The sequence below is a fragment of the Prionailurus viverrinus genome, chromosome E1, assembly GCF_022837055.1.
Source record: "Prionailurus viverrinus isolate Anna chromosome E1, UM_Priviv_1.0, whole genome shotgun sequence".
Lineage (NCBI taxonomy): Eukaryota > Metazoa > Chordata > Mammalia > Carnivora > Felidae > Prionailurus > Prionailurus viverrinus.
The window spans coordinates 512,771-525,376 of NC_062574.1; the positions used below are offsets into that span (position 1 = coordinate 512,771).

The 12,606-nt window shown below is 44.8% G+C and overlaps 1 protein-coding gene across 2 annotated transcripts in view; it reads right to left on the reverse strand.

Moving 5' to 3' along the window:
- UBE2G1 (ubiquitin conjugating enzyme E2 G1) overlaps window positions 1-10,070 on the reverse strand; it is a 106,797-nt gene extending 96,727 nt beyond the window's left edge. Inside the window, exon 1 of one of the 2 annotated variants that reach the window (XM_047832759.1) lies at window positions 9,689-10,068. In XM_047832759.1, the coding sequence (XP_047688715.1) occupies window positions 9,689-9,734 (46 nt within the window). In that variant the 5' untranslated portion in view covers window positions 9,735-10,068. Of the gene's footprint in view, window positions 1-9,688 lie in introns of both variants that reach the window. The other variant, XM_047832760.1, reaches the window with a different exon arrangement.
- Window positions 10,071-12,606: the final 2,536 nt, after the last annotated feature.

Here is a 12,606-nt window from a genome sequence, read left to right on the forward strand (position 1 = left end):
CTTAAAAAAAAAAAAAAAAAACAAAAAAAAACAGAACTACCATACGATCCAGCAATCCCACTTCTGAATTTACAGCCAGAAAAACTGAAAGCAGGATTCTGAGGAGACATCAGCACACCCATGTTCACGGCAGCAATAATCACAACAGCCCAGAGGAGGAGGTGCCCCAGATGCGCATCTTGGATGAAGGGATAAACAAAACGTGGCAGACACAAACAAGGGAACATTATCTAGCTTTAAAAAGGAAGGAACCCTGTCACATGCTCCAATGTGGGTGAACGTTAGGGCGTTACACTGAGTGAATAAGCCAGTCAGAAAAAGACAAATACTGTAGGACTCCATCTGCAGGAGGCAAAGTTATCAAACTCATACAAACGGAAAGCAAAATGATGGTTTGGAGGGGGGAGGGGGGGAGGGGGAGGGGAGAGGGACAGTTGTTTGATGGGTAAACAGCTTCAGTTTTTCAAGTTCTGGAGATGTTCCACAACAATGTGAATGCACTTAACATTACTGAATTGTACACTTAAAAATAGTTAAGATGGTCCTCTCTCTCTGCCCCTCCCCTTTTAAACATTAAAAAAAAATTTTTTAAGTGGGGGAGGCGCCCGGGTGGCTCAGTCGGTTAAGTGTCTGACTTTGGCTCAGGTCATGATCTCCCAGTTCACAAGTTCAAGCCCCTCGTGGGGCTCTGTGCTGACAGCTCAGAACTTGGAGCCTGCTTCCGATTCTGTGTGTCCCTATCTCTCCCCTCCTTGTGCTCTGTCTCCCTCTCAAAGATAAATAATCATTAAAAAAATTTTTTAAATAGCTAAGATGGTCAAATTTATGTTTTTTATCACAATAAAAAGAATTTCACATAAATGGAATCGTACAGTATGTAACCCTTTGAGATTAGCTTTTCCTTTCCCCTCATTCAGCATAACTCCCTTGAGATCATCCAAGTTGTTCTGTGTATCAACAGTGTGTTTATTTGTATCGCTGATAAGTCTACTCCACGGTAGGGATGTACCACAGTTGATTCACCCACAAAAGGATACCTGGGTTGTCTTCCAGTTTTCAGCTATTACTAATAAAGCTACTCTGACCGTTCGCATGTAGACTTTTACAAAGACTTAAGATTCATTTCTCTAAAATAAATGCCCAAATGTGCACTTGATGGGTTGTGAGGTAAGTGCCTATTCAGTTTTGTAAGAAATTACAAACTGTTTTCTATATTGGCTGTACCATTTCACCTTTCCACCAACATCACATGAGAGAGAACGTTCCCCCACATCCCTGGACAGCATTTGGTGTTTTATTTATTTATTTATTTGTTTGTTTGTTTGTTTGTTTATTTTATTTTATTTTATTTTATTTATTTATTTATTTATAGCTACTCTAGTAGGTATGTAGTGATCATTTAGTGTGGTCTAAATTTGCATTTCCCTCACGGTCAATAACACTGGATATTTTTTCATTTGCTTATATGCCATCTGAAATGTCTGTTCATATCTTTTGCTCACTTTCTAAATGGACCGTTTTCTCGTACTATTGAACTCTGAGAGTTCTTCATTTATTCTACATCAATCCTTCAGCAGATACTTAGATTGCAAATATTCTTATTCTTCCAGTTTGTAGCTTGCCTTTTCAGTTGTCTCTCGCAAACATTAACTTTTCAATGCTGATGACACCCAGTTTACCAACAGATCCTTCCATGCATCATGCTTTCCATAAAACTTCACTTAGCACCACACGGTCTTGAACTAGAAACTCTAATATGCGCACCACACATAAGAATAAGAGAATGATGAAATGAAGCACAAAGAGTATATATAAGCACTTTCAAAATCAAATCAAAACAGTGTCTCCTATCATAAAGAACATTTAGGAAAAAATCCCAAATGTGGTAAGTTGTTCTTTAAAAGCAATGCTTACTTCACAAGATTAAAGCAAAAACAGCTGCCAGGTAAAAATTTAAATGGCTCCTCTGTTGTTTACACTTTTAACAGACCCCTAACCAATGGAGAAGTAGACAAAAGGTAAAGAAGGAACAGTAGCTGTTTTTCTAAGTTATTAGACACTGGTGGAATAAAAAAGGTGAAATTTTTCTCTTACATAAACTACCTTTTCACTTATTTTCTAGACCCTCACATCATAAAGAGAGGTATACACCTCTACGGTAACAACAATTACGGTAATTTCCCCAGCAGTTTGAGTGCCAGAATCTGACAGTGGAACAGCACTGATAAAAATTTCTAATTTGCTTGAGCAAGGCTAATACTATCTTGCACTAGGGGGAAAGTTTATAATGCTGTATTTTAACATGCATGCATCTTATTTTCTAAAAATGCATTTTATCATTCTCATCTGTTCATTACCACCATTTGCAAAAGATTTGCTTTTTCTTTTTTTTTTATAAATTTTTTTTTCAACGTTTATTTATTTTTGGGACAGAGAGAGACAGAGCATGAACGGGGGAGGAGCAGAGAGAGAGGGAGACACAGAATCGGAAACAGGCTCCAGGCTCCGAGCCATCAGCCCAGAGCCTGACGTGGGGCTCGAACTCACAGACCGCAAGATCGTGACCTGGCTGAAGTCGGACGCTTAACCGACTGCGCCACCCAGGCGCCCCAAGATTTGCTTTTTCTTATCTGTACGTCTCTGTACCTGAAATGCCATCAACCAGATGTAACTACGCTAAGTTTACCTTGCCAGACCATTTCCATACGCATATTCTCTGCTTTTCTCTCTGAGAAGTCACTTCCCATAAACCAACCAAAGATGGCATTAAATAGAACGTTGGAGGTCATTTCATGTTTCAAATTCTAACAAAAATATTTCTCAGTAATTAAGAAAGACAAAATTTTTCATCCTAAATGGAACAGAGTCCATTAAAACAAAGGAACGCTTAGTATCTACTTGTTTGAAGCAAGAACACATCCGCACTACAGTTAACCATAAAATTAGTATATTCCCCCCAAAAAAACCTTGCACTGAGGAACCCAAAACCAAATAATCTAAAGATTGAAACTCATCTTGATAACGTAAACAAACACTCCACCCAAGAAAAGGAAATCAAAAAGCAACAACAGGCGCACCTGGGTGGCTCAGTGGGTTAAGCATCTGACTTCAGTTCAGGTCATGATCTCGTGGTTCATGAGTTCAAGCCCCGTGTCCGGCTCTGTGCTGATAGCTTGGAGCCTGGAGCCTGCTTCAGATTCTGTGTCTCCCTCTCTCTCTGCCCCGGCCCTGCTCATATTCTCTCTCTCCCTCAAAATTAAATAAACATTAAAAAATCTTTAATAAAAAAAGCAACAATACAGTGGGAGTCAATGAATTTCCAGGTTTCCAACACTATACCACTCTATTAATCATCAAGACGTCTTAATTTCATGACTACACACAGACGTATCACCAAATAGAATGTGTATTAACACAGAAACTACATAATAAAACTATATACTTTGGGACTACATCATGGCAAATACAGACTACACTAAACGCTAATATCTACAATTGTAGAATTTACTTTAATATTTTAATATAGTCAGCAGTATTTTAGACAGTGAAGTCAACCATTACAAGAGACTACGATAAGGGCGCGTGGGTGGCTCAGCCGGCTAAGCTGCGTAAGCGACCTAAGCAACCGACTCTTGATCTTGGCTCAGGTCATGATCACATGGTGTAGGCTCTGTGCTGATGGCAGGAAGGCTGCTTGGGATTCTCCCTCTCCCTCTGCCCCTCCCCCACTCACACCACAGGCAAGCACAGTCTCTCAAAATAAACTTTAAAATAAAAAATAAATTGAAAAACTTAAAAACCAAAAGACTAATGTAGAAAGTATGTTTCATTCTGAAGTAGCTTATAGCAAATTAAACTACCATTATTTATAAAAAACTAAATTTCACTGCATTATCAAAAAGGTTCACTGAATGATAGAAATTACTAGTTAAAAATCATGTATGCCCTAATGTTAAGAAAATTCACTTATTCACTAAAATATTAAGACTTTCCCCCAGTTTCATTGAGATACCACTGCCATATGACATTGTGTACTTTTAAGGTGCACAACAGAATGATCTGACACACATATACACAGCAAAAGGAGGCTGCTTCAGATTCTGTAATACAACACATCAGACACAGGATTCCTCCACCACAGGGAATGCAACCTACCCGATGCTGCATCCTCAACCTCAGCACATATTGTATTTGCTTCACGTACACTCTTTTTTCTGACAACACAGTAAAATATGCAAAAGTTGCATTATTGCTATAATAGAGGAATTATTTCTGGATATAAAAATTCCCAAACTGTTAAACAATTAGTGGTATGATGCACTATACATTTACTGTTAGACTTTCCTTCCATTTCCATATTTTTAAACGTTTTCTTCCACATCAGTTAACAACTATTAAGAATATTAATGGTTAAGGGAAGCCTGGCTGGCTGGGTCGGTGGAGCATGCAACTCTTAATCTCAGGGTTGTCAGTTTGAGCCCCACGCTGGGAGTAGAGATTACTTAAAAACAACTTTTTAATGTTTAAAAAAAAGATTAATACTTAATATTAAAAATATATATTAAATATTATGTTCATCACCCAGAATATTAGAGTATTCCTGTCAATAACCAACTGTTCTATATCTGCTGGTTTAAAATTGTCAATGGAATTTGTACGTCAATGTGCCAATATATTCTAGAAAGGCCAAAAAATATTAAATCTTTCTTATTCCTCCTTTTAAGTGTACTCTTTGAATATCTTACAAACACCAGGGCTGCCAATAGCACAGCACATCACAAAACCAGGAAGTGCGGGCAGCTGGCTCGGGGAAACAGCTCAGAGCACCCACTGCAGTATGGCTCCAAATCCCTGGCCTCACAGCCACCCACAGTACTCCTCTAAAAATTAGATTTTCTTGGGGCACCTGGCTGGCTCAGCAAGGCAAGCTTACAACTCTTGATCTCAGAGCTGTGAATCAGAGCTCCATGTTGTGTGCAGAGATTACTTAAAAATAAAATCTTAAAAAAAAATTTTTAATAAAAAAACTAAAATAAAATTTAAAAGTGGATTTTCTTGAGCATCAAGATGTATAGAATCTTTGGGCATGAGACCAGGAATCTGTATTTCCCAAATGATTCCCTTGCACATTTGAGTCTGAGAAACACACATAACTAACTCATCAAAACAACCTACTTACATGGGTAGCCAAGGAGAAGATGATTTGGGAATTTTCCAGATTACTTTAAAATTAACAATCAAAATTTCGACAGCAAAAGAAGCTCAATTAGTTTATTGTTAAAGTATAACAGGATTCTTCTTCCTAGTTCTGGAATGACAGGTGTCTATAAAACCCTAACTACTGAAAACCTATATTCTCAAAGTTAAAAAAACAAACTCCAGTGATCTTAAAAACAAAATCATGTTCTTATTCCTTATGTTTGTCATACCATAAAATTTAGTATGATTGAAGAGGGAAAGTGCAAATAGCCCAAAATTTTTCTCATAGTTAACCACCAACACCAAAAAGCTTAGCACTTCCTTCAGCCTATGACGCTGGCCTGAAGCTGACAATGGCTAAAATATCTTTTTATGATTACCTTAAGAATACCACTTAGATCGGGGCACCTGGATGGTTCAGGCCATGAAGTGTCCGACTTTGGCTCAGGTGGTGATCTCACAGTTCGTGAGTTTGAGCCCCACATAGGGCTCTCTGCTGTCAGTGCTGAGCCCACTCCGGATCCTCTGCCCCCCCCCCCCCCCCGCATATGTGCGCATGCTCGCGCTCTCTCTCTCTAAAATAAACATTAAAGAAAAAAACAATGTCACTTAGATCTTAATGTGTACGTAATATTTTATACGATAAATTTAAGTAAGATGGGAACATTTCCATAATCATTTTGGTAGTTACTGGATAAATTAACTCTTAATACTTAAATTTATAAAACGCTATTTCACGCTTGTGTTAATTATTGCTTCCTGGGAGGCAATATAGGCAATTAAAACAATAAAGTCTAATTAATTAATTAAAATTAAATAAATAAAAACAATGTCTCCAAAATAAAAAGGCCCTCAACCTGAATGTAGCAGTTACCACTCAACTTACTACCACTTGACTTTTGGCAAGTAACTCAACCTAAGTCACTATTTCCTTATTGGGAGGATTAAATGAGATAATATATGTAAAGTAGCACAGTGACCAGTACATGTTAGTCCTCAATAAAAATATATACACACTAAATGTATATACAATAATCTGAATCTCTGAAAAGGCACACAGGAAATCATCAATGATAGCCAGGCTATTTCCAAGAAAAGGACACGGGGTTCTCTGGAGGGAGTGGAAAGACTATACCATTTTATGCTCTGTATTTTTAACCAGGACTTATAATACCTTCCCCAAAATTGAAATAATTGTGAAGTATCTCTGGTGTATCAGATTTCTTAGGGTGTAGCATTATGCGCTGCTGCTGAATCCAAAGGAGTAAGTCAGAGTCTAATAATATCCAGGGAGAAACACACAACCTATCTGATTTCATCAGTCAGGTGTCCCTACTTGCTTTACAATAGTATAATGGTCTTGACTAAAACACCTTTAAACCAGTAATCTTTCAACCTAGGTTGATTCTAAGCCCTCAGGGGACACTGGCAACAGAGACATTTTTGGTTGTCACAACGGAGGGGGTGTACTACTACCGGCATCTGGTGGGTAGAGGCCAAGAATGCTGCTAAGCATTCTCTAATACCCAGTACAGGCCCCCACAATATCCATCCAAAACGTCAGTAGTCCCAAGTCTGAGAAACTCTTCAACCAAAGGAACCAGGTTCTTCATTACAATTACCAACAAAACAAATCACACTCACACACACACACACACACACCCCCACACACACAATTCTCCCCTCAAGTAATGAAGTAAAACCCTTTAAGGGCTGACCTCAATATGCGTAACCATTGTTGACTACTGTTATTAAGTGTCTGAAATTCTAGCAGCCAGAATGGCTTACAGGTTGCGTCTACTCAATTCAATACATTTCAAAAAATTTTAATTTTTTTCAATGTTTATTTATTTTTGAGAGAGACAGACAGAATGTGAGTGGGGGTGGGGGGGCAGGGGCAGAGAGAGAGGGAGACACAAAATCTGAAGCAGGCTCCAGGCTCTGAGCTGTCAGCACAGAGCCTGACACAGGGCTCGAACCCACAAGCTGTGAGATCATGATCTGAGCTGAAGTCGGACGCTCAACCAACTGAGCCACCAAGGCGCCCCGGTACATTTCAAAATTTTTAATCATTAAGCCTTTCAAAGCTCACTCTAAATGATTTCAAGAGATTACAGTTTACCATTCTTTCCTGTTTTCAAATGATATCTGAAGAACCACAAAACTCAAACAATGTACTACTAACATACAAACAGGGCCTTTATTTTAGTGAGTAGTTATCAAGGCTTTCCAATGAATGGGATATTTAAACTCTCAATACACTGCCTTGGCCTAATATTTTGCACTTGTTAATTAAAATCCTCCAAATATTTAAGAAATTAAGAACAGTCCATTATTTCTGATCAAGAAGGCAAGAAAAATTAATCAGCAGTTAAGTAACTTTATAATTGAGCTTGAAAAATTACCAACTAATACATACTCTCCTCCAACCTTAAATCATGTTTTGATGTGCCTTATGGAAAGTCAACCCCTGGGGCACCTGGCTGGCTAGGTGGGTGCAGCTTGTGACTCTTGTTCTCAGGGTTGTGGGTTTGAGCCCCACCATGGGTGTAGAGATTACTTAAAAATAAAACCTTAAGGGACGCCTGGGTGGCTTAGTCGGTTAAGCAACTGACTCTTGGTTTCGGCTCAGGCCATATTCTCACGGTTTCCTCACTTCAGAGCCCCACATCAGGCTCTTCGCTGACTGTGTGGAGCCTGCTTGGGATTCTCTCCCTCTCTCTCTGTACCTCCCTCACTAGCACACGCGCTCTCTCCCCCAAGATAAACAAACTTAAAAAAAAAATAAAATCTTTTAAAAAGTCAACCATTAATAAATAGCTTTGGAAAACAGTTTATCAACAAACTGGCCAAAAAGTGCAAAACTGAACCGAGAGGCCAGCAAAATCTAGAGCTGAGCAGGAAAATAGTTTTGAAACGCTGCTGTTATTAGTCATACTTCACTTTCTTAGTAACTGCGTTAACTTACACCTTCTAAAATCTCTATCTTTCCCATTATGTAAGAGTTGAGTACTGTTTTAATACTGACTTCCTATTCCAATACTGCTTAATAGTTCAGCACGTAAGAAACACACTGATCAGGGAATTCTTTGCCAGACCAAAAAAAAAAAAAAAAAATCTTAATTCCTTCTTCCAAAATAAACCAAAACAATACACAAACACTAAGATGTGTTTGCAAATACAAGATGCAATACGGTTACTGTTTCATAGCTTTCCCGATACATTATTCCTGGCGAATCTTAAGTGTCGCTAGAACTTCTCCATTCACTTGACGCCACTCCTCCTGAGCATCCAGAACTTTAATACTTGTCCAAACCTGCTTGCTCATGGTCTAATAATAAACCTAATTATACAATCTGTTACAGCCCCTGACAACCTTTTCCTTAAGAAGCCATAAAGGTGATCTAGCCAACACCTCACTCCCCCCCAGGAAGCCCGTGTCAAGCCCGGAGTCGTGCACGCCCGCCTCTGGCTGGCGCACCGGGCCGGGCGCTGCGGGCCGCCTGGGGGGCGGAGAGGACCCGCCGGAGCAGACGGAGCACCGCGGGACTCGCCGCCGGCCCATTTCTCTTTAAATCTGGCAGCACGTGGGGCGGCATTGTGAAGCCACCAGCCCGCCCCCCCCTCCCCGCGCGCACTCCGCGCACGTCCGCCTCCAGTGCGCATGCCCCGCTCGCCCAGTCCTAGCGGAGTCGGAGCCAACCCCCTAAAAAGTCAACCTGGAAGCCGCAAACGGCCGGAGGCCGGGACAATGGGGGAGGGGGGCGCAGGCACCTCCGGGGAGGCCGCCCCGGCCGACGCCCCAGGCCAGGCTCGCGGGCCGCAGCCCGGGGCTCCGCAGGCCGGGGCCGCGGCGCTCGGAGCACAAAGCCCGGGGCCGGCCGCGAGCGGCTCCCCAGCCCGCTCCCACCCTCCGCGGGAGGGCGGCGGGGCCCGTGCCAGGCGCAGGCAACCGGGCGGCGTCCCGCACCCGCCGGCCTCTCCGGCACCCGCGCGGCGCGACAGCCGAGGCCGGCGCTTTTGTTGTCCGCCCCAACTCCGCGGCGCCGCGCGGCCGGCCAGAAGTTTTGCGCGCCTCCCCTCCGCGGCCGGGGGGCCGCCTCCCCTCGCCCTCCCGGGCCCCGCCCGACCCGCAGCCGCGGCCCCCCGCGAGCCCGCGCGCCCCGCCCGGCCCCGGGGTCCCGAGGCCCCCGCCGCACCTGAGCCCGGGCCCGCCCCTCCGGAGACCCGCAGCCCCTCCCCCGCAACGTCCCACCGGGCGGTGGGGGAGGGGGCGGGCGCCGAGCCCGGTCCTGGTCCCCGCGGCGGGGCGCGTCCCCGCCCCCGGCACCCTCCCGACGCCGGCCAAGTGCCGGGCCCGGCCGGACAGGCGCCCCGGGCTCGCCAGCGGCCGCCCGCCCGGGAGGAGGGAGGACTTGGCGGCGGCGGCTCCCCGCGGCCCGGGCCCGGCCCGGCCCGGCCCGCCGCACGGCCGCCAGCCCGCTCTCACCTGCCAGCTGTCTTCGCAGTAGCAGCGCCGACTGCAGCTCCGTCATCCTCCCGCCGAGGGCCCGGGCCGGCGCCGGGGCTTTCGGAGGGCCGGGGGCAGGCTCTTGGGGGCGCCTGGAGCCGGGTGTGCTGAGGAACGCGGGCCCCCGCGACGGGAGCGCTGGAGCCGGGGCAGGGCCGGGCTGGGGCGGCGGGTCCGCTCGGCTCCACACAGCGCCTCACGCCCGGAAGAGGAGGGCGCCCGGGCGGCCGCGGCGCGCGCTGGGACTCCGCTCGCCCGCTTCCCTCCTTCAAGCCTCCTGTCGGCCCCGCCGGTGCCTTCCCCCGCCACTGCCTCACTGCGCGCAGGGCCGCTCCGCGCAGGCGCGCTGGGGCTGCCCACCTCGGTGGGGCCCGCCCGCAAGCCCGACCCCTTGGCTGGCCTGCCCCGCCCCCGGCGGCGGAACCCCGCCCCCTGCGCGCCGCCGCTGCCGCCGCCGCCGCCGCCGCCGCCATCTTGGGAAGGTCTGGCGCGTCTGGCTCCTGGGCCGCCGCCTGCAGACGCCCCGCGGGCGCCATGTCGGAGAGGTCGCGGCGTGTCCGGGCTGCGCCTCGAGGTTGCAGCAGGTGGTCTGGGAGCGCAGGGGTCGCGTGGAACGGTGGACGGCCGGTTGTTGGCGACCACCCAGCAGTGGTCTAACAGTCCGCACGTGGTGTGTGAATTAGTCATTGTCAAAGCCGGACTTATCGGTGTGCCCCATTTTAAGTAAACCCCCCAAACAGACTGAATGTTAAGTCCCCCCACAGAAAGCATGCACAGAAAGATTCTTGAAACAAAATGTTGCACACCTCCTACTACGAACCGACTAAGTGTAGATAGTAGGAATCTATGAGTAAGGACAGCTGAGATTAGCAGACTCTGACATACTCAAACTGCGGTGCAGAAAGGCGTCTCCTGAGCAAAAGTGAAGGGTGCCCTAGGGTTTCAGGAAAGCAGCTGTGCTCAGCCCGCTTCGCCTGCCTCTTCGCCGCAACCTTCTTCCGCGCATAAATTCTCCGAACTCTCCGAATGGCGCTTGAGTCCATCTGTGTTTTGAACAGATAAGTACTGAACCTGTACTAACTTTGTACCTGGACTGCGGAAGGCACGCAAAAGTCCAGCTCTCTCCCTGCCCCCCAAAGGCTTACAGTCTGAGTTCCCGGTAATAGCCAGAGGGGGAGCAGGTTCCAATACCGTTTTCCGGATTGTAAAAACTACTGAAAAAAAACTGTCTTCAGCCTCCCCCTGGAAAAAGAATTCAAAGGACCAAATAAACATTAAGAGTGAATCCTAACTCCTTCAGGACAACAAACCCAAGGGTCTAACCCAGGTTTTGTGAGGCCTGAAGTTTACTCAATTTGAAGGACTCCCTCCAAGGAAAAGAATAAAAAGGAAGGCTTGAAGATGATTTACTATTTAGAATGAGAAAATAAACCGTAAAGAGCTGTAGGATGGGAGAATCAGTCCTTCTCTACAGGATCAGAAATGCTACCGAGTTACAGCATGGCTCCCCCTCTGAGCCAGAACTAATCCCAGTCCTCAGAGGGGCTCAAAAAAAAAAAAAAAAAAAAATCAGTTTCTGAAAACACTCCTCCTTTCTGGACTAAACATCTTTCTTTTTAAATTTCTGTTTATTTACTTTTGAGAGACAGAGACAGAGAGAGAGTGTGAGCAGGGAAGATACAGAGAGACACAGAATCTAAAGCAGGCTCCAGGCTCTGAGCTGTCAGCATAGAGCCCCATGCGCCGAGAAACCAAGTCAGATGCTTCACCCACTGAGCCACCCAGGCACCCCTAAAAAATCTTTCTTTTTAAATAAATGTTTAATATTATCAAAGTAATAAATGCACACAGTTCATGTCAAACAGTGTATTAGGGCTTATATTGAAAAACATTCTTCGTCTACCTCTTACCCACTCCTAAATCCTGCTTGCCACATGCAATGCCTTTTAACCCTCTTAGCAGTTTCTTCTGGTAGTTACCTCCATTTACTCTAAACAATATACTTTAGGGGTGCCTGGGTGGCTCGGTCGATTCCGTGGCCAGCTCTTGATTTCAGCTCAGGTCATGATCCCAGGGTTGAGGGAATGATCCCCAATTCGGACTCCATGCCGAGCATGGACCCTCCCTAAGATCCTCTCTGTTTCCCTCTTTCCCACTCTCTCTCTTTCTCTAATGATAATCATAATAATAATATGCTTTAGTGCTTTCTCTGGACTTACCCAGTCTAGACCTCATATATTTATTCTTGCTGTAACTGATGAGGATTTCATTATCTTATGCTATCTTCCATTCCTTTATTCTCCTAATATCATTAAATCATCAAATTTATATCAATGAGCAGTTTTTATATCAATGATTGTTATATCAATCAATAGTTTTTACACTGTTGTGAGTTTATGAATATTGACTATAATGGACTATAATTACATTTATTCCTTACATGGACTTTTTGTGGCCTAGGGTTTCTAATTATGCTTATTTTTCTTATGCTATCTTAATTATAATCAATATCCTTCCCTTCCCTACCCCACCCCTTGTTACTTTATTCTATCAAGCCCTTTTTCTTAGAAATCTCCCTTCTGGAAGACTGTATTACCCCCCTCATCTGGGCTTGTTGCATTGAGCGATGCCTGCCATATAGAAGTCTTCTAGGATTCTCCTTGACCACTCTTCTGGGCTCAATCTACTTCATCCTGGATCTCAAGTGTAATTCTTTTTTGTTTACTCCTTTCTTTTGCTGGAGCATATTCTCAGATAATTCTGAGGAATATATATAGGGCAAAATTTCCAAGTCCTTTTATGTCCAAAAATGCCAAAGTTTTAAACATCTATAATTTAATGCCAGCTTAGCTGGGTATAGAATTTTATGTTTAAAATCATTATTTGTCTTCAGAAAT